Below are 21,779 nucleotides of genomic sequence, written 5' to 3'. Positions count from 1 at the left end.
AATGCAGTTCTTCTGCAAGAACTTTGACCGTGCAAACATATTTAGTATCATATAAACAAAGATGTAATTATATAGTCTCACAGGAGGCACCTCTGGCCTTTTCTTTTATTAAATAACAACTAAAGATCAGGAATGAATAATTAATGACTGACATATGGAGAGGGCAGATTAAAAGAGAGCTCCAAATGTCACAGGAGTATCTTGGGTCCTGGGGTCTGGGAGTGTCTCAAGTCATTAATTGCAGCATAACTCTGCTGTATTGAGAGTGAAGAAGAGACGAGAGAGATGCTGAGAGTTGTGTGTGTGTGTTGGGTATGGAACATGTGTAGTGTGAGTCATTACGGGCAAGTGTGTAGATGAGCAGATAGAGCACACTTTGCTGCTTTTTTAGTCATCTTAAAATAAGTGAATATGACATATTTCTTGAACTTCATTTTTTTGCAACAAATTAGGTTTACCTTAATCCATTTGTGATAAATAGATGTAAGGATGGATGGATGGATATATATTTTTTATAATAATATAAAATAATAAGAGAATATTTTGGCACAATTTTACTCTGTTGTGTAGTGTTCACCTTATATTTCTAAAGAGAAAAGACAAGGGCACGAATAAGAGATTTATACTTTAAACCCGCCCCCTACCCCAACCTCCCCATCACTGCTCTCTATATAAGAGCACCTCTCACTCTTCAGTTCAGAACATCAGTTCCGCTTGTGTCTGCTCGGATCTATGCCTGCTGCGTTTGGTGGTCACTCTTTCCCCCTTTCTTCCCGGCGGATTAAAGGATTATGCCGCAGCAGAATTGTTCTATCCCAATATTCTGATCAGATGCCGGAATAATATGCTAGACGGCTTAAAACTTAATCACGTTTCCTGAACGGTGCGGTAAACGACAGAGGACAGGATTTGCCGAGCGCGCTTGACCGACGATGTCGCGTAACGTTGCCACCTGTTTTTCTTTTCTGTCGTGCGACATGAGCGTAGCTACAAACCCACCGTCTCTGGCTCTGAACGAGTAATAGATAATAACTGCCTAATGGCGCTTTATACCCAACATTTATATCTATACCCAACATTTAAACGTACTCTCTGTTCAAAGCTATAGCTTTGCTTTGACATATTGATAGTTTGTCTGAGGACTTGTGGGTTGAATTGGTGTCGTTTGGAGTCAAAACTGCTGAGAAGCTTCTGAAAGATTCTAAAGAGCCCAAAGATCATTAAGGATTGTGAAGAGTCTAACGCTTCTAAAACATTCTGAAGATTATAAAGACTAAAGATTTTGGAGTTCTACAAAGATTCTAAAATTCAAAAGAATTTCAAAATATTCTAAAGAGTCTAAATATGCCAACAGTCTTACGGTTCTGAAGTTAAGTGAATTCATATTTAAAGAGATTCTAATAAATACAAAAAAAATCAAGATTCTGAAGATTCCAAAGAAAACCGCGCAAAGGAAGTAACTGCACAAGTCATTAAAGATGACTTGTGCTGTATGACTCTAACTGTTAAAGTTACCCCTCCTGCTCTGTAAAATTATTAAGCCAAACGAGCCTGCAGGTTGTGATTAAACAGGCAAGAATTGTATATTGCGACAAGGGATAATACGCATTTAAACATTACTTCATGCGCGCGAGGTGTCGCGGTTTTTACGCGTTCCACATACGGCTCTGTTACTCAAATCTGAAGTCATCGCACGTGTGGAAACTTTCAGCTTCGAACAGAATCGAACATTTTAGGATCAAATCGTAGCGAAAGCAAATTTAATACTCATGGCATCCTTGGAAACCATCGGTAGATTGAATAGAGTTTGGAGGAGCTTGGTTGTCCTTTACGCAGTGCTTACCTTTCTCTCCTGGCCGTGTGCGATTGCAGGCAAAAAGAAACTGTACATCGGAGCTCTGTTTCCCATGAGTGGAGGATGGCCTGGTGGACAAGCGTGTCTCCCCGCAGCCCAGATGGCGTTGGATCTCGTGAACAACCGGAGCGACATTCTACCGGACTACGAGCTGGAGCTCATTCATTACGACAGTATGGTGAGCATTTCAGAGACCATAGTACACGTTAGCATTTTTTGCCATAGCACCGACAATACCAATGTGTAAATGCAAGAATGAACATATAAAATACGTGTTTATCAATATTAGTCCGTATTTAATTTCACTTTTGTTACTTTGAGTTTTCTTAGGTTGTGTTTGTCAGCACTGGACAGCGCCATTAAAGATACAGTATTTGAGTTTTTCCAATAAAGGGACATTTGGTTTGGGTTTAAAACATTTGGTTTTGCTTTGACTTGACTAAAATTATTGAACTTGATAACATTTTTAGTATTACTAAAATAATTGGTTTTATCGCCACCCAGTACTGTACCATGGGTTTACCTTATATGCAGTTGTATGCAAAAATACCTAAAAATAGCTTCCAAACAGCTGGAAATGTACTCATACTTATATTTCTAATATGCCATCAGATAAATCCCGTATTCCTCTGTATTTCATATCTCATCATAGTCATTCCCAAGTTCAGCTTATTCATTGTTTAATCAATGCGTTATGCCAGCAATAGAGTTTTTTTCAGCCAATATGTAATACACTAAAGTTGAATGATTATTCATTGCTATGAACAGAAGAGATGCCCTTGACATTTCCTTTATTATTACCTTCTTATTCATTTGTCTCATTTCCTTTTAAAAGAACTGAAAAATGGATAAGTACCAGATTTAAGTTTATCAGCATTTAGCAGCTGTTTCATTGATGTTGTGTCAGTGATTGTATCTCAAGCTTCAAGAGTTGCTATCAAGTTGACATTGCAGTTGTTTGTACATTAATATTTCACAACTCACTGCATTTGGCTGTTATCAACAGCCTGTAAGGCTTCAGCTGCATCCAGTAATTTGTCTTCCTAAAAAAATCCAGAACCTCTCATCAAATATGCTTATTTATGCATAAGCATCGTAGCGTTTTTGAAACTCAAAAATGTATTCTTCAGTGTGCTTAATTTATTTAAAAATGCACTTTAAAAAGTAAACTTAATTAACTGCGATATGCACCGCTGGAGAGGAAAATTTCTTTCAGAAGTTACAGTATTTATTCCAAAAGTTTGTTGGCCTGAGAAAGGATTCATTTTTATCTGTGCACGTTAAACCATTAAATCTTTAATATCTTCAGAGTTATCCGTGATGGTTGAACCCTTTGAATAACATATTTGAATACAAAACAAGAGGATATCAACTAATCTCTATATTGCCGCCAAAGGATGTGTAGCACTTTTCAAATGGGTCGGTTTACTTTCCTAATGTTTTGTGACAGGTGTGGGCACCCCAAACAGGCGAGGAAACAGTTAAAGAAAGGGCTCTAACTAGAAAGAGATGTGTTGTATCATAGTTGTGATGGGTGAACCGCACTCTGCATTGCAATTGCACTCAATATAGAGAAAGAATCAGAGAGAGGAAGGTTGGCATGGTAACAGCCACCAGTGAAACCACAGTTCAAACAAACTTGCATCCCTCATAAGGATAAGGAAGTCCTTCTGCAGATTCCTGTGTGAGAGAATGAGAATGGAGAAAGACATGCGGTACCTGTCTGACCGCTCGAGATCAGATGAGCATGAACTTTTAGTCTGTGCACTTTGTAACCAAAGAGTCTGTATTTCATCATAATAATCACATTCAACTGAATTTTTTATTCTATATATTTCAATATTTATTTTTATCCCAATTATTAGTTTACATATTTTTTCTTTTCAAGTGGTGAAATGAAAGAGTTAACCAAAAGAAATGGTTCTTTATTTGTCAATGGGGTAAGCAGAATAATTTTATATGCACAAATATGATTCTGAAATTATAAAATATTATAGTCGGCATAGATGGCATCGAATTGCATTTGAGTATCTCTTAATTCTAATATTAAAATAATCTTAATGAAATTTTGAGTCCTATGTGGACAGTGGACAACTGCAGTATTGGAAAGGCTCTGTGTGGACAGTGTAGGAAGGTCATGTGTTAGTGTAAATCGTTGAGACAGAAGAGCAGGTGTGAAGTGTTCAGCCTTATTGACATTTTGCAGCATTTCTTCTCGATTGGGGAGTACTTCATACCTGGATGAGATTTGAATCAAAATAGCTTTTGGTGTCAGAAATGTAATTACAAGGAGAGAAACTCAAATTTGATATGGGCTTTGCATTTAATTACTGTTGAAAGAACCTCGGGCATGTCAGGGATTTTTATTAATCTCTCTCAAACAACCAATTATCACGCAGAGCAATGTTTTCCAAAAAACGTGAAAGTGACCCCCAAATTCCCAATTTCATTTGACATTTGATAAATATTTATTTCAGTAATGAGTGTTGCTCTAACTGTGCCATGCTCTGGCTGCGGAACGTAGATTAAGTTTCTTTATCCAATTTTGTCAGATGTTTCATGTTTCAAAAGTTTCCCTTTTGGGAAATTAACTAATTTGGGTGTTCTTTTAAACAATGTAGAAGTTTCAAAAAGGCACAAAATGCTAACAAATTGTTTATATTGTGATTAGTGCTTGTCAATGCGAAACAGGTGATTACAGGAGTGATTTGGGAGGTTGCAAAATCTATTCCCAAAGTATAGCATTCATAGTCAATTCATGTGATTATTTTCATATTTCCTTTTACAAATTACATGGCGACCTGCATTCAAGGCACATCTTTCCTGAATCGAACCAATGGCCTTTGCACTGCCATAGTTTTTAACAAACACAAATTAGAAAATGTATATTATCTGCAATTAATAAATGTTATTTGATTCAATCCTTTGTTTCAAAAGCCACATCAACAAATGAAAACTTGTTCTGCCAATGTAATAAAACAAAACAAACTGGCACAATATACAGTTGTGAGGGAAGTATAAAATGAGAGAGTTACTTTTTGTAAACCCAATACTGAATGCTGAATCACGCTACGGGCTTCTACTATCACCGAGACGCTAACAAGAATAGTCTGAGGTTGCTTTAAGTCGCAGTCCAGCTTGTGTTTGTGTGTGTTAGCACAGATATTTACAGGGACCCTCTTGCACAGATACGCTCACTCACTCCAGACTGTTGCCATGGTTATATCAAAGCTCAAGCTGCAAACTTTGATCAATTATTAACCGTGATAGAGCAAGACAGTGGCAGAGAGAGAGAGATTGATGTCCTGATGATACACTTGTGCTTTCCATGTTTTAATTGGCATCTGTTGCATCCAGATTGTAACGAGACGGATTTCCATATCCAAACGCATGCTTTATTCATTCTCGTCTGGGTTTTGGAGATGTAGCTCCGAAATACCAAACCAACACTTGTAAGTTAATAAAAGGCAGAACAGCGGATAACAGCTCATTCACAGTCTGAGTCATGGGAAGGCTTGTACGTGTTTTGCTTCGGTGGAATGAGACATTCGGTATTTGTGCGTCTATAGTAAACGAAGTCAACAGAAGCTCGTGGAAGATAATGGTCTGGCAGAACCTCTCAATGATGCTCAAGATCACGTTTTATGACTTGGGGCAAGAGTCATAAAGTGCTATAGTTTAGTGCAGAAAAAAGTATTAAATGAATCTAAATGAAGTTTATTATAGGTAACAGCGCGTTTGTTTTAACGGTCCAGTGTGTCATTTTTTGGGAGGATCTATTGACAGAAATGCATATAATATACATACCTTTGTCTTCAGAGGTGTATAAAGACCTTACATAATGAAGCGTTATGTTTTTATTACCTCAGAATAATCTATTTCTATCTACATACACCGCGGGTCCCCTTACATGGAAGTCACCATGTTGTTTCTACAGTAGCCCTAAACGGACAAACTGCTCTACAGAGTGCTTTTCTTAAATACGTTATCTCCTTTGGCAAAGAAGTGCGAACGTGACGACATCTTAGTTCTGTATCAGCCACCGTAGTGCTTCGAAAGGGAGGGGCGGAGTGAGCCGTTGGTTGCAATTTGTAACCTCACCGCTAGATGGCGCTAAATTTCATACCCTGGACCTTTAAGTGAATTCTTTCCTTCGATATTTAACACTGTCAATGGAGAAACCCACTTTCCTAATTACTTCAGGTACATATAGTCTATTATTCATAATTTATAGCCGTTTACTTTTTAATATATCAGCCGTAACAAGCAGTTGTCATGTGGGAGAAGGAGGTTGTGTTGCCCTTTTCTGCTGGCACTCAATATTCTAGTCCTAAAACCTGCATAACCTTCAGCCCCAGGGACTTAAAGAACACAGATGCTTTCCTCACGTCAAATATCTTCAGTTCCTTTCGATGGCTGCTGCACCGAGCTCGTGTTCAGAATAAGAAAGCTCCCTGGAGATGTCGAGGAAAGCTGGAGTAAGGAAACCACAAGTGGCTCTTTTAAAAGTTTAGAGATTGATGTGATGGGTAAAAGCTGATAGGTTTTATGCCAATTAATTAGAGTGTTAAAGGGATAGTTCACCCAAAATTTAAAATACTTTTTTATAGGGCTGCACAATAAACCGCACCTCCCGTTCAAAATCGCGATTGTCGATATGCACATCACGGTTTTAAATCACAAAAACTACGGTTATATTTTCATGCGCAGCTTGTTTGTGAAGCACGGCTCTGTGATCAGAGGGAAATGCTGCTCGATCTGAAATCAGTGCGAGTTTGAGACGCTTATAACGTGCATTTGAAAAAGCAAAACCCGTCAAACATGATCATTATAAATATACTTTATTATCATGAAAATACCTGAGAAGGCTTGAAACACAGTGATAGAATGATCCCCAAAAGAATTACACGGAAGCATTATGTGTGGTGCTGTACTTCTACTGTTTGGAGTGTATGTGGAGTTTCTGCACGAGAGCGCCCTCTGGCTTTCAGGTGCAGCAGCATTAAACCGTACTTCACTGAAGAACTGTGCAAAAAAATCGTTGTAAATCGCCTTATCGCGTGCGGTTTTTCAACGATTTATCGTGCAGCCCTACTTTTTTATCACTTTCTTTCTTGTGCAGAACACGAAATAAGTTATTTTGAAGAACGTTGGTAACCAAACAACATTGGCCCCCATTGACTTCCATTACATAAACGTTTTCATTTCTCAAAATGTCTTCTTTTGTGTTCCACAGAACAAAGAGTCATAGGTTTTGAATGACATTAAGGTGAATAAATGATGACAAACATTGTACTTTTAGGTGAACTGTCCCTTTAAGGCAAGAACCATTGTCATTACTCCACATATTCACGGTTCAATGAACGATCCACTAAATCTAAGTAACTGGTTCAGATATCTTTCAGGGCTTTCGCATACAGTATATCACCAGCATCACGTCTACTGAAGCTTTTGAACACATTCGTCTTCTGTGGTGATACAGGAGTCCGGAATAGTTCCATAGGCTTCCATAATGAATCCAGCACCGCTTTATTTAGTTCTAACTTTATAGAAAGTTAAAGGGTGTTAGACCATCCATGTAATTAAGTGTTGTTACCAAGAGTACCATTACATCGTGCTTACATCTGCTGCATGCTAACAGTCACCCCCTCATTTGTGAATCACTTCCTGTTGTGTGCGTCACAGTGAACCGCATCGGATCAGAGCGGAAAGGGCTCTGGATACGGCTTGTGCAACATGCGCTCTAATGAGTCCATTTTTCTGAGATGCCGTGTTGCTTTGTCGATTCATTGGTTTTTTGATGATTTATTGATTATGTCGTGCTCAAGTGTAATTTTGACTTTTGTCTTGGTTTCAGTGTGACCCAGGTGAAGCCACCAAACTGCTGTATGACCTGCTTTACACAGAGCCGATAAAGATCGTTCTGATGCCCGGCTGCAGCTCTGTGTCCACACTGGTGGCCGAGGCGGCACGCATGTGGAATCTCATCGTGGTATGTGTGTGTGTGCTGCGTGTACCCACTAAAATCTGTGTTGTCAATCATGCACTACTTTGAAGTATAGAATTTTGTCCTACTGGGATTATAAAATCAAAACATGGTTTATTGCATGTCTTTTCAAGGAAAATGATAAATACGTGACAAGTGCACTAATTTAGATGTTTTCCTTAGAAGAAGCAAATCATGACATTTTTAACTAAACCTATATTAAAGATTTAGATGAGTAAAATTGGCAAAACTGAACAAGATTTTTTTCAGTTTTGTATCTGTGGGTCGAGAAACAAAAAGAATTTGGATCTTGTTGATCTTGTTTACTTTGTAAAAGCAGTTAGTTGACATTCGCATTGAAGTAGCTGACAAAGTAAACAAACAAACAAAAAACAAAGAAATGTAGATGTGAGAAAAGTATCAAAATAGAAGAAATACCCTCAGCAAATTGGAAAAGTAATTAATTTTTCCATATCTTACGTTCTTTCTATTCGCTGAAGAATGATAAAACTACTGTTCTCAACCCTCACGTGTACAAAGGATGGGTCTGAAATTTGTAATTTCTTCATGTAATTTAGAAAAGTTGGAAATGTGAGTTTACTTTTAATGAGGCACCTTTCCAAGGATGTCTAAGTCTTCAGATGCTTTTTCTGTATATTAGATTATAACTGTGATTTTTTAAGAACCAAATTACGGTTTCAAAACATTACACCAAGATTACATTTTAGTTTTGTTCTACGCATATTTGATTTAAAAATGTTTTCATTATCAAGCAACCCGTATCACTATTTAAAACGGAAATATGAAATTATAAAAGACTGGAGCATAAATTTGCATTGCCTTGCCTTCCAAAGAACTGACAAGTCATAAAAACAGATTGACTTGTTTATTTAGGTTTTTTCAAAGCTCTGTCTTCAGTGGGTTGACATTTAGCTCTTATTTTTGCTTGGTTTTGTGTTTTTGTGCTTCTCGGAAATATCAAAAAAGGTCAAGCATATGGTACTGAACATCATGTCAATACTCCCTCTTCCTCTCTCTCTTCCTCTTTAGTTCTCATACGGCTCTAGTTCTCCGGCTTTATCTAATCGTCAGCGCTTCCCCACTTTCTTCCGAACGCACCCGTCAGCAACTTTGCATAATCCCACACGTGTTCGGCTCTTCCAGAAGTGGGGATGGACTAAGATCGCCACTATCCAGCAAACCACTGAAGTTTTTACCTCGGTCAGTCCAGCATGCATTATTTCTTTTCAATGTGCTGGTTTTGTTACCAGCTCTGAAGATTGTTGTCTTTTTGGCACTAATAAACACGTTCACTGTTTTTTTGGTTTTAGGAATTAATTATTCACTAAAAAGGAAGTTCAACCAAAAATAAAAAATCTGTCATCATTTATTCACCCTCATGCCATTCAAAATCATTCTTTAAAACCTGTCGCTTTCTTCTGTGGAACACAAAAGATATTTTGAGAAATCATGGTCCATACAATGGAAGTCAATGTTGTAAACTTACCAACGTTTTTCAAAAAGATATTCTTTTGTGTTCTGCACAAGAATAAAAGTCAAGGGTTGGGAATGATATGAGGGTGAGTAAGTGATGAAATAGGTTTTATTTTTGGATTCATTTACCCTCCTAACAGTTTGTGCAGCATATTTCAGAAGGTTTTGAGAATCAAAATGCAATGCAGGTTTTGCAAACACATTGTTTTGGATTGTACCCCACAGCCTCAGTGCATCAGAGCACCATCACTATTACTGTACCGTACTGTAAAAAAAACCCAGCCTGTTTTTCAAAACAGTCAATGGGAAAGTAAAAATAGTCATGAAACCTCATTATGAATGTTCTGATAAAAACTTAAATGACAATAAAAAATTATAATCTGACCCCAGTCCAGAGAACTGGTGAACTGTTAGGAAGCTTAGTGGCCCCTTTAAGAGTAAGATAACTGCCTCAGAGTAAATGAAAAAAAGATAGTGGTTTGTTATTCTGACTTTAAATGACAAAGAACTTGAAGACATTTTTCTTCATGTTGGCTGCTCGGAATATGAATTGATTCAGTATTGAGCTAGTGTAATTCTACTAGGCTAGTGATCCTCCCCCCGTCACTTCACCAGCTCATTTACTTTCATTCCAGTACTTCTCCCCTGCTTCTTCACCATCTTCCCTCCCATATCTCCAACTTTATACATTGCACTGTATTGATATTCCTTTTTTTACAAACTCTCTCTCTCACTCTCTGTCTGCTTTTTGCTTTGGTCTGCTCTCTGGCCATTCATCTCATGACCCCCCATTTATTCTACTCTCCTCTTTCTCTCTCAGTTGTACCTTTCTCTCTTCATGTGCTCACTTTTTCTCCACTAACATCTTTCCTGCGTCGCCACTCCAGCCGTTTCACTGCTGTCTGTCTCTCTTCACAGACATTGGATGATTTGGAAGAGCGGGTAAAGGAGGCCGGCATCGAGATAAGCGTCAGGCAGAGCTTCCTCACTGATCCCGCGGTGGCTGTCAAAAACCTAAAGGTGCTTTGATGAAATATTCAACAGCCGCTCACTTCCTTTCTCCTCAGCGTGTCGGAGAGCTCGCTAGCAGGCAGAGCGCATGAAAATCTTATGTGAAATAAATCAACACTCTGAAGAATTGGTCCCCGTCGTCAGATCGAGTGACGGTTCGCATGCTGTCATGGTTGCTGCCGACAGCTTTTGTTGCGTAGTTCGACAGCTTTTTATATTAAATGAGATTGTGTGTGCGATTGTTTTGATGGTAACACAACTAGGTAAGGATGATTTCCCGTTAGTAAACACTGGAAAGTATAAATAGAAAAACGGAATAAACCCTGACAGGGTGATCGGGAGGCGACCTGAAGCAAGTTTTCTGGCGAGACATGAAGTTCATTCCATTTGGTGTAAATAATTATAATCTCATGCGTTATTAATTTGGCATTTTTGTTTTTCATTTGTGTAATATAGGTNTTTTAGGAATTAATTATTCACTAAAAAGGAAGTTCAACCAAAAATAAAAAATCTGTCATCATTTATTCACCCTCATGCCATTCAAAATCATTCTTTAAAACCTGTCGCTTTCTTCTGTGGAACACAAAAGATATTTTGAGAAATCATGGTCCATACAATGGAAGTCAATGTTGTAAACTTACCAACGTTTTTCAAAAAGATATTCTTTTGTGTTCTGCACAAGAATAAAAGTCAAGGGTTGGGAATGATATGAGGGTGAGTAAGTGATGAAATAGGTTTTATTTTTGGATTCATTTACCCTCCTAACAGTTTGTGCAGCATATTTCAGAAGGTTTTGAGAATCAAAATGCAATGCAGGTTTTGCAAACACATTGTTTTGGATTGTACCCCACAGCCTCAGTGCATCAGAGCACCATCACTATTACTGTACCGTACTGTAAAAAAAACCCAGCCTGTTTTTCAAAACAGTCAATGGGAAAGTAAAAATAGTCATGAAACCTCATTATGAATGTTCTGATAAAAACTTAAATGACAATAAAAAATTATAATCTGACCCCAGTCCAGAGAACTGGTGAACTGTTAGGAAGCTTAGTGGCCCCTTTAAGAGTAAGATAACTGCCTCAGAGTAAATGAAAAAAAGATAGTGGTTTGTTATTCTGACTTTAAATGACAAAGAACTTGAAGACATTTTTCTTCATGTTGGCTGCTCGGAATATGAATTGATTCAGTATTGAGCTAGTGTAATTCTACTAGGCTAGTGATCCTCCCCCCGTCACTTCACCAGCTCATTTACTTTCATTCCAGTTCTTCTCCCCTGCTTCTTCACCATCTTCCCTCCCATATCTCCAGCTTTATACATTGCACTGTATTGATATTCCTTTTTTTACAAACTCTCTCTCTCACTCTCTGTCTGCTTTTTGCTTTGGTCTGCTCTCTGGCCATTCATCTCATGACCCCCCATTTATTCTACTCTCCTCTTTCTCTCTCAGTTGTACCTTTCTCTCTTCATGTGCTCACTTTTTCTCCACTAACATCTTTCCTGCGTCGCCACTCCAGCCGTTTCACTGCTGTCTGTCTCTCTTCACAGACATTGGATGATTTGGAAGAGCGGGTAAAGGAGGCCGGCATCGAGATAAGCGTCAGGCAGAGCTTCCTCACTGATCCCGCGGTGGCTGTCAAAAACCTAAAGGTGCTTTGATGAAATATTCAACAGCCGCTCACTTCCTTTCTCCTCAGCGTGTCGGAGAGCTCGCTAGCAGGCAGAGCGCATGAAAATCTTATGTGAAATAAATCAACACTCTGAAGAATTGGTCCCCGTCGTCAGATCGAGTGACGGTTCGCATGCTGTCATGGTTGCTGCCGACAGCTTTTGTTGCGTAGTTCGACAGCTTTTTATATTAAATGAGATTGTGTGTGCGATTGTTTTGATGGTAACACAACTAGGTAAGGATGATTTCCCGTTAGTAAACACTGGAAAGTATAAATAGAAAAACGGAATAAACCCTGACAGGGTGATCGGGAGGCGACCTGAAGCAAGTTTTCTGGCGAGACATGAAGTTCATTCCATTTGGTGTAAATAATTATAATCTCATGCGTTATTAATTTGGCATTTTTGTTTTTCATTTGTGTAATATAGGTGATTTACAGTACCCAGATGACGCTGTGTTTTTGTTTTGTTTTAAGCGGTTGTTGTCGGGTAAACAACTTACTTTGGAATGTTATGACTAGCCAATCAGAATCAAGAATTTCAAGGTCGCCGTAAATTAATGTATGTGGAAGTACTGGCGACATGTATTTTTTATTTTTTGCACAAGGCAAAATGTTGAATGCTTCTTCATTTTTCACTTTGGTTAAAAGTGTTTACTAAATAATCAGTGTAATTGGGATTTTCATTTTTTTATTTTTGAAAAAGTTGCCAAAGTGGTCAAATCTAGCTGCAATGTAATAATAAGGTTTTAGTGTTGTTGTGTTTCTCTATCCAGTGGCAGATGGGGGAGTTTGTTTGAAACAATTTTTGCAATGTATTGCAAGTTTATACTTTTTGTTGTTAAACATTTTTTCCTCATTTCTCCAGCGTCAAGATGCGAGAATCATAGTCGGCCTCTTTTACGAGACTGAAGCCAGAAAAGTGTTTTGTGAGGCAAGTGACGTTTGTGTGTCCTCCTGTTTCTAGAACCGAGTTATCCACCCCCTAAGTAAAAGTGTAGTAACCATGGTTTTTAGTGTATTGATTACTATCGGCAAAACCATGTTTTTTCTACAGTAACCATATATCTTAGAACTATGGTTCATTTTCCTAAGGGATGAATTTTTAATCAATTTCGCTCGATGATTCTGCTTATCTTGAATTGCTGTAATTTACTGGGGTTTAATTGAGATTAAAGTTTTAAAAGTTTAAAATGTGGCGTTAACTTTGGCAGGTCTTTAAAGAGAAACTGTATGGTAAGAAGTATGTATGGTTCCTCATCGGCTGGTACGCAGACAACTGGTTTAAGATCAAAGATCCGGCCATCAACTGCACGGTGGAGAACATGACGGAGGCGGTGGAAGGGCACGTCACCACTGAGATCGTGATGCTGAATCCAGAGACCGTCCGCGGTGCTTCAAACCTGGTGAGTGAGTCATACAGAGAAAAGCTAATGACTGCGGTCAATATAAAAACTGTGTTCACCGTTTAACTGTCATTAGAGAAATTATTATTATTTAGAAAGAAAAGGAAATAAAGTGTCGAAGTGATTTTTGTTGCACCAGCGATGATCACACTAGAAAGTGAATTTGGAGAAGGAAAGATAATTATTTGTGTTTGCGAAGGTGCATGTTATTGACTATTTATATTTAGGATTAGAGATTCAAACAAACCTATAACCCTACTAAATTCCAGCGTGTATATTGATGAACAGTCATTCGATAGAAATGAAATTAAAAGTCTGTATAAAATCTGATAATGTATATTATGCAAGACAGATTTTTTATTTTTGACATTTTATATATAGGTATACATTTTAATGGTTCGAAATGAAAAGTGGATAAATCTAATTAGAATTAAACAACTTTTTTTGTCAGTTTTTTTCTACCAGTGTCATGATCTTGTGCATCATGTCATTCATTCTTTAAAATCACACACAGACCTCGCAGGACTTCCTGGCACAGCTGATGTCACGTCTGGGTGGGAAAAACCCTGAGGAAACGGGTGGATTTCAGGAAGCTCCGCTGGCGTATGATGCCGTATGGGCCCTTGCACTGGCCCTCAATAAAACTGTGGCCCCCCTGAGGGCCAAAGGGTGGGCACTGGAGGACTTCAACTACAACAACAAAGATATCACAGCGGAGATTTACCGAGCCCTCAACACAAGCTCGTTCGAAGGAGTATCTGTGAGTTGGTGATTAACTTTTCAAACACCAAAGAAAACAGTGTCAAATCCTAATGAGATAAAATAGCTCAGACGTTCTTTTCCCAGACGCGTCAAAAACGACTTTTAATTGTTTAATGACAAAGACACAACATTCTCCCGTTCTCATAATGCAACTATGACTGCAGCATCCATCTTACAACTAACAGAGGCGTTGGATTGTATGCTTTTGTTTTTTATGGTTGGTACGATAAATGGCAAATAGATTTCATAAATAATGAGTTTTAATACATGCATGTGTGTCTTGCAGGGTCATGTTGTGTTCGATGCTCAGGGATCGCGTATGGCCTGGACTCTAATAGAGCAACTGCAAGGTAGTCTCTCTCTTGTTGTAAAGTGCAGAGCTTGTAATAAACAAACAAACATGAAACACTCAAATAAAAGATGTAAACAAAGTCACAATACATTTTAAAGGTGCCGTATTTTAGTACAGTATAACGTTATTTATACTATAATTCGCTTCCTCTTCAAACATGTTGAGTCGGATCGCTTTTCAAAAGTTTTCATTGCTTTGTTTGGTGCAAGTGAGTTTTGTGACCTTTCCTTGGCACACTGTTAATTAGATGCTATATTTACTCAGGGGAATGCTTTTTACATGCCCTTTAGTCAACCTTGCATTTTTCATCTCATCCATAGTTCAAGATTTCTTTTATTCCAAACATAAAAGTCACTTGCGAGTTTTGCAAACTCTTTCATCCAGTGCGACTTACAGTTCATTTATTCAGTTTCTGTTCTCTAAAAACCAAACCCACAATCTTAGCATTTGTTAGCGTGATGCTCTACCAGTTGAGCTAAAAGAAACTTTCCACCTTTCTTCCTCAGGTGGGAGCTACAAAAAGATTGGATACTATGACAGCACAAAAGGCAACCTGTCCTGGTACGCAAACGACAAATGGATCGGTAAGAGAAACCCGCCCGTCTCCGCTCGGCCAGACACCGCTGTTGATTTCTTTCACAGTCCGCCGAGATTGAGGCTTACCAGTATTGATTTCTGTAAGCTAGACAGAGCCTTGTCCCGCTCTTTTATATATCACAAACAATTATCCGTCCTTTCAGCCAGCGGAGGCCATACAGGCCCAGGAGAGAGGAGCAGTGCTGTTTGTGCCTGCTTTGACCTTTGTGCAATTCAAGCGGATTTCTCCGTTGACAAACTGATATTGATGAAAGCTGTGAAAGGCGACAAATCAAATTAAAAAGTGTTGTGATTCTCTCAGCCAAATAAATAAAATGTCAAAACATATGAGTATGACTGTGAAAAATGTAATGTGTGAAAAGGGTTTGTTTAGACAGGTCACAAAAATCAGATTTTTGGGTCTCCCTGCTGAAAAACACCCAATAGAAACCCAATAAAAACCAATGGTTTCTATTAAAATACGATCATTAGAACCATTAGTATACTATACTGACAGAAAAGTCGTAGGCCTGTATGTACACAGTTACACAAAAGTATCTCGAGCAAAAGATTAAGTATTAAAAATTGTTTTATAGACATGTATACTATTGAATACTTATCACCGTTTAGCTACTTTCACTAATAGTATACATTTAAGTAATAGATAAACAAAAAATGTGCTAGTTTTGAACTAGGAAACGTTCCTTATCCTACTTGTAGTTCACTTGTAGTAAAGTTGCAGCGCAAACAAAAAAACATAGTTGTGTACTCAAAGTTTACTACACTTCAAGTATACTTAAATGTATAATGTACTTTCATAAACTAAAAAGCGGGCTAATATAGTCCGAAGTACTAAAATAGTACATTAAGAAGTACTGTATACTGCTAATACATTAATATTAGTACGCCTACTACATAAAGTAAAGTTACATTTTACTTTAGTATACTTATCTTTGTAAGTGATGCCTATAGCCTGACATCATGTAAGATCATCCTGTACGTTTTTCCCATTATTTTCTCCAGCATGTAACCACTTACACTACTTCTTCAATGTTTTGTATGTTGTGTGAAATGTATTTACATTTTAACATTGATGCCAAAGGAAAAAATCAAATCTTATGCAAACTTTCGTCAAGGGTGTCGTTTCACAGATCTAGCACAAGTTTGCTACATGGATGGCAGAATGCTATCTCAGTGCATCATTTACAAAAGCAAATGAGCAAACAATGTCTTCCACATTACCCCACAAAATGGCTTTCTGCAAGGATGTGAGAAATGAAATAGCGACCACCAAAATCCTGCATTGTCTTACCCAATGGATGCAGAGCCGTATTTGCTGGCCTTGGCCACTCTTTTATGTGAATCCCTCTTGATTTCAGCTCTAATCAATCCTTCATGCTGTGATCCTATTGAATGGAGTCCACCAGTGCAACGGTTACAAAGCAGCAATGCCCTACATAAGAGTAATGATGACCTCACGGGTTTTATTTTTGAATGGCTGCGAGGTGAAGATCAGTGCACCACACAAGACTTTCCTGTAGACAAAATAATTGAGAAAATGACTAAAGATGGTGAATGTCAGTTAAACGATTGAACGGTGTAATTTTCTGTGTTTGACGGCGTGATAATAGTGTTTCCAACGCGTGTCATACCTTCAGAGATGCATGTTATACAAAGCTTTTATTTTAAAAGTTGTGAACGTGTGTTTGTGTTTTAAATGGAATGTCCATCACATTTTTTGATGTCCCGTTTTTCGGGGTTGTTGGACTACTTAGCATGCGCCGGATGCTGTTCGCAAAAGTGTGTACAGGAATTGCTTTGAACAGTTCTCTGGAATACTTGCTTTGCTGAGGGCCATGATGGTGATAGAGCAGGATTGCAGACTAATCTCTGTGAATTTGTGTAAAATTTCCAAGCTAACCCAGTTGGAGATCAGACGAACAGCTCTTGCAGTGGTGTGTGGTCGATTGAAATGAGGAAGAACTGTGTATGGATGTTTTTCGTCTATTCTAAAGTCACGTTCGAGTTCCATTTTGCAACCTAACCCTTGTAGGCATAACATGACTTTACAATAGAGAATATTTACGAATTACATTTTAATATGACTTGTTTAAAAACATGCCGTTCTTTTTTTTAATGCATTTTGGCAGACGCTTTTATCCAAAGCGACTTACGTTGCATTATACTATACATTCACTCTAAGTATGTGCAATCCCTGGGATCGAACCCGTGACCTTGGCGTTGATAGCGCCATCGAAGATATTAATATTAACAAGATGCGCCGCTGCCGTTACAATGAATGGCGAGGAATGCAACGCTCAATATGGCCGCTCTAGCAAAGGAAGTCCCGCCTTCCAGAAAAACGAGCCAATCATCAATCAGTAAAGACTGACGATTCTCTGGGGCGGGGCGTAGCAAACCAAAGTTATGATACAGTTGATGTCATGTTTAATTATTGATCGGTTTAAATGTGATTTTTACCAGCGATTTTAAAAATATCGGCCTTCCCCCATTCAAGTATATAGGACTGTGGACTTGCTATGACATAAATAGCTGCACAGAGGCGTTGCAAACATGGCCGCCGAGTGGCACGACTTCCATAAACGGACTTTGGCGCTAACCACTGAGCTACAGGAAAGCACAAATGCTATTTGCTATGCTATTTTTCCCATTCTGTTGTTCAGTTAGACACAGGTTTTCAGGTCTCCTGTTACCCTGCAATTTACTGTTTAATAAAGTGCCAAATAGCATTTGACATCAAATAAAATAGACCTTGAAGATTTATTTACTTTTCACACAGCTGTTTCTAAAGCATTTTTAGCCTTTTATCAAGTTCACATCCTTTTCCTCAACCAATCACGGCTGTTTTCAGAAAAACTGAATTCTGAGTTATGACCTATTTAGTCCTTGCTTCCTCTCCCCCCCCACTGAGAAAACCAGAGCATTGAGCCGGTGACATTGCTTGCCATTTTTTGCCCTTGATAATAAAAGCAGAAGCAGATGTTCTTTCTAAATAACCCAGAAGCTCTTCAGGGACCCGCTGGTTCTTGGTGGAGAGACTGTCTTTGAACACTGCAGAGTTACCGAAATGTCGATGTGTATTTGAATGGTTTTATGAAAATGTGGCATTTAAAACAAATAAAGCACGTTACCTCAGGTCATAGCTTGTGACTGGTGCGTGAGTTTGAACCATATGGCAGCGTCCTTGCTTTTCACCCATCTCTTGGTAGCTCCTGACAACCACTTTCTCCTCCAAATTGCTGTGGAAACTGATGTTAAGCCAGGTCTCCATAGCAACACCCTGTCCTGATTCTTCGATCAAGGGCGAAGGAAGGGTTACTTTGAGAAAGTATATCAGCTCACAGGACGTTCGCTCTCTCCGTCTCTCTCTCTCTCTCACAGTTTTTCTCACATTGCATTAGCAAACGTCAGGCGTCATTCCTGAACTGTCAGCGTTCAACAAACACATCGTGCCACTTTGACAAATCCACTGTCCAGATGTAATGACCCATCACGATTTTGCGGGAAATCGTAACTGTTTTACGAGGTGGGCCAGTGTTGGGTGTAACTAGTTACTAAGTAATTAGTTACTGTCATTTAATTACTTTCCCCTTGAAAAAGTAAAGTAAGGCATTACTCTTATTTTTTCTGTAATTTAATTAGTTACTTTTGAAGTAATTAAACTAAATACTTTGTGTAATATATGTGTGTGTGGAATTGACATCAAAATTCAAAGTCTAACTTTAAAATCTGTGCTTTAATGTATAATTCTCACATTTGTAATACTTTGGTCAGTTAATAAGAGTACTTTATGTAGTTTAATATTATTTATTTGAATGAATTAAAAGAGCCCTTTCATGCCTATCCTTGAATCACTTAACAAATCAAGGTTGATGTAGGATATAGAAAGTAATTAGTAATAAGTAATTAAATACTTTTTGGAGAGAGTCATTTGTACAGTAATCTTATTACACTATTGAATATGTAATTAGTAACTAGTAATTCATTACTTTTTCAGAGTAACTTACCCAACACTGGAGGTGGCTAGTTCATATGAATTCGTACGGTCTGTATGTTTTAGTACGATTTGCTTTTGTGTGAGTGACGGTTAGGTTTAGGTGTGGGGTTAAGGGCTTCAGTAGGCTTTTTCCCAATAATCGTGAGTTTTTGTATGATTCACATGGTACGAATTCATACAAATTAGCGACTTTGTAGAATAGTTACGAATTCCTGTGAGATCAGGTTGAAACGCCTGTTTGTCTTAAAGTACTCTCCTTTTCGTTTTGTTTTCTTACACTGTAAAAAATGTGATTTTACAGAATTGTACTGTTAGTTTTTACAAGTTTTTCATGTATAATCAAAATCAATATATACAGTATTAACAAGATGCGCCATTGCCATTACAATGAACGGAGAGGAATGCAACGCTCAATATGGCCGCTCTAGCGAAGAAAGCCCCGCCTGTCAGTAAAAAGATCCAACGGTCAATTGATAAAGACTGAGGATTCTCTGGGGCAGGGCTCTTGTGAGGCGCTTGCCAGCCTGTGCCCATGCACGAAAAAGGTGATTTTTAACGCAGTTTAAGCTTAACAAACCAAAGTTATGGTACAGTGCATATCAAGTTTAATCATTGATCGGAAATATGCTATTTTATGTGATTTTTGCCAGCGATATTTGAAATACCTGCCTTAAACCATTGCTGACTTGCAAACATGGCCGCCGAGTGGCACGACTTTCTGAAACAGACTTCTGTATAATGTAAAAAAACCTGTAATTTTACAGAATTTTACTGCTTTTTTAAAATAGTTTTTCACATATTTTCCAAATACGGTAAAAAATTTCTAATTACATAAAAGACGTCATTTTACGTGAAAAACGGTGTAGTGTTCGAGTCTGTATTTTGTCTATTTTTAAATATTTTATCTGCACTTGACAGCTTTCATACCTGTAATTATTGTTCTCGCAGGAGTTTTGTGGGTGGCTGAAATCATGGCAATAAACAGGGCAGAATGTTCAGCGAAAGGCATGAATTTATAATTAAGAAACTTTTTAAAAGTAAAATGAATATTAAATCGAGTTTAAATAATATTATGTAAAGGAATGAAAGTCTTTTTCCACAGAATATGTGATAAAGTGAAGAACTGGTGTTGTCAGTGTATTTATGCAATAGCTTGAGCTCCAACTTAATCTTTCAGCGTGCGCACTGCTCTCCGCACAACTTTGATCTTCAGTCGTGTAAACCGAAATACTTACTTACAAGTCCGTTTTTAGCCTCTTCCAAATGCCTGCCTCCCAGATTTCATCAATTTAAATCCCTCACATTGTGCGTTCCCATTTTGCGATATTTCCATTGTTTGAGAGAAAAGCTTTGAAAACAAACCAAAGCTTTGAAGTCACTAAAACTCGAATACTGTTATCGACCAATTTCATCAGTGTCTTTTTGTCTAAAGAACAACCAGTATATTTGGTTGTTGCGCTTTCAGACCAGCCCACTGAAAATTGTCTGTCAAAAAGTTCCATTATTATACCATCCTTCCCATGTGATTGTGGAGTCTGACAGTGCAGAAGAAGCTAATGATCCCTGAACTAAACTGGAATGCCTCTCCGCTGCTTTTCAAAACTGTCAGGTTTTCGACGGAGAAGTCAATCTCAGATTTTTCTCCTCCGTGTATTCATGTGTCTGATGTCATCGTTCTGTGATCTCTCCGCTCGGATTCCTGGGTCTTCACCTGGGCGCTGTCTGGCAGCTCTGTGGATGGTTTTGACAGATTTCTCTGCTCTCAACAGGTGCCAGCCCTCCAGCAGACCAGACCATGGTGATCGAGGAGTTCCGCTATCTTTCTCAGAAGCTCTTTGTCTCTGTGTCTGTCTTTGCCGGACTGGGAATCCTTTTCGGAATAGTTTGCCTCTCCTTCAATATATACAACAGTAGCGTTAGGTTGGTATCCTACGATATCTACATACAAGTGTTCTGTAGTGTGGCTTAAAGGGACAGTTCATCCAAAAATGAAAATTCTGTCATCATTTACTCACGCTCGTGTAATTTCATACGTGTATAAATGACTTTGTTCGGATGAACACAAAGAAAGATATTTGGAAGAATGTTAGTCATTTTCAGTTCCGGGACATCATTGACTACCATAGTAGGAAGAATTAAATGGTAGTCAAACGTGCCTGAGATATTCAAAATATCTCCTTGTGTGTTCAACAGAACAAAAAAATACATTTTTTTTCCTACTATAGTAGTGGATGATGTCCCAGAACTGAAAATTGCTAACATTCTTCCAAATATCTTTCTCTGTGTTCATTGGAACAAAGAAATATATACAATGAGGACAGATTTTTCATTTTTGGATGAACTATCCCTTTAACCTTATGAAATTAATTTTGGATTTTGATTAATATATGCCTATTGTTTACATATGTAAAATGTTTATTGGCACGTAATTTATGGCTTCCCTCCTCAAATAAGCATCATATATCAGAAGCTTCTGATGATAATGTGTTTTACATGTTTGTCATTTCATTTTTACTTTTTTTTATATTTCAGAATTACTGTACAATTCTAATATTCTAATATTTTGTTTAGGGAATAGTTCACCCCAAAATGATTTTATTCCTATTCATGTGTTCAAACCCTGTATAGGCCCATAACTCTTCTGTTGAAGACAA

General features: G+C 38.1%; 1 protein-coding gene across 1 annotated transcript in view; it reads left to right on the top strand.

Annotated features, from left to right (window-relative positions):
* The window catches only part of gabbr1a (gamma-aminobutyric acid (GABA) B receptor, 1a), a 39,360-nt gene that overhangs the window by 4,739 nt on the left and 12,842 nt on the right, over window positions 1-21,779 (top strand). Inside the window, exons 7-16 of the mRNA XM_057351159.1 lie at window positions 1,873-2,033; window positions 7,713-7,847; window positions 8,892-9,062; window positions 10,254-10,355; window positions 12,880-12,945; window positions 13,226-13,417; window positions 13,932-14,177; window positions 14,466-14,529; window positions 15,038-15,115; window positions 20,895-21,045. Of these exons, the coding sequence (XP_057207142.1) occupies window positions 1,873-2,033; window positions 7,713-7,847; window positions 8,892-9,062; window positions 10,254-10,355; window positions 12,880-12,945; window positions 13,226-13,417; window positions 13,932-14,177; window positions 14,466-14,529; window positions 15,038-15,115; window positions 20,895-21,045 (1,366 nt within the window). The remainder of the gene's footprint in view (window positions 1-1,872; window positions 2,034-7,712; window positions 7,848-8,891; window positions 9,063-10,253; window positions 10,356-12,879; window positions 12,946-13,225; window positions 13,418-13,931; window positions 14,178-14,465; window positions 14,530-15,037; window positions 15,116-20,894; window positions 21,046-21,779) is intronic.

The sequence above is a fragment of the Triplophysa rosa genome, linkage group LG14 (genome assembly GCF_024868665.1).
Source record: "Triplophysa rosa linkage group LG14, Trosa_1v2, whole genome shotgun sequence".
In the NCBI taxonomy this organism is placed as follows: domain Eukaryota; kingdom Metazoa; phylum Chordata; class Actinopteri; order Cypriniformes; family Nemacheilidae; genus Triplophysa; species Triplophysa rosa.
The sequence above is the reverse complement of the archived record's forward strand: the minus strand, read 5'-3'. Positions and strand labels throughout refer to the sequence as shown.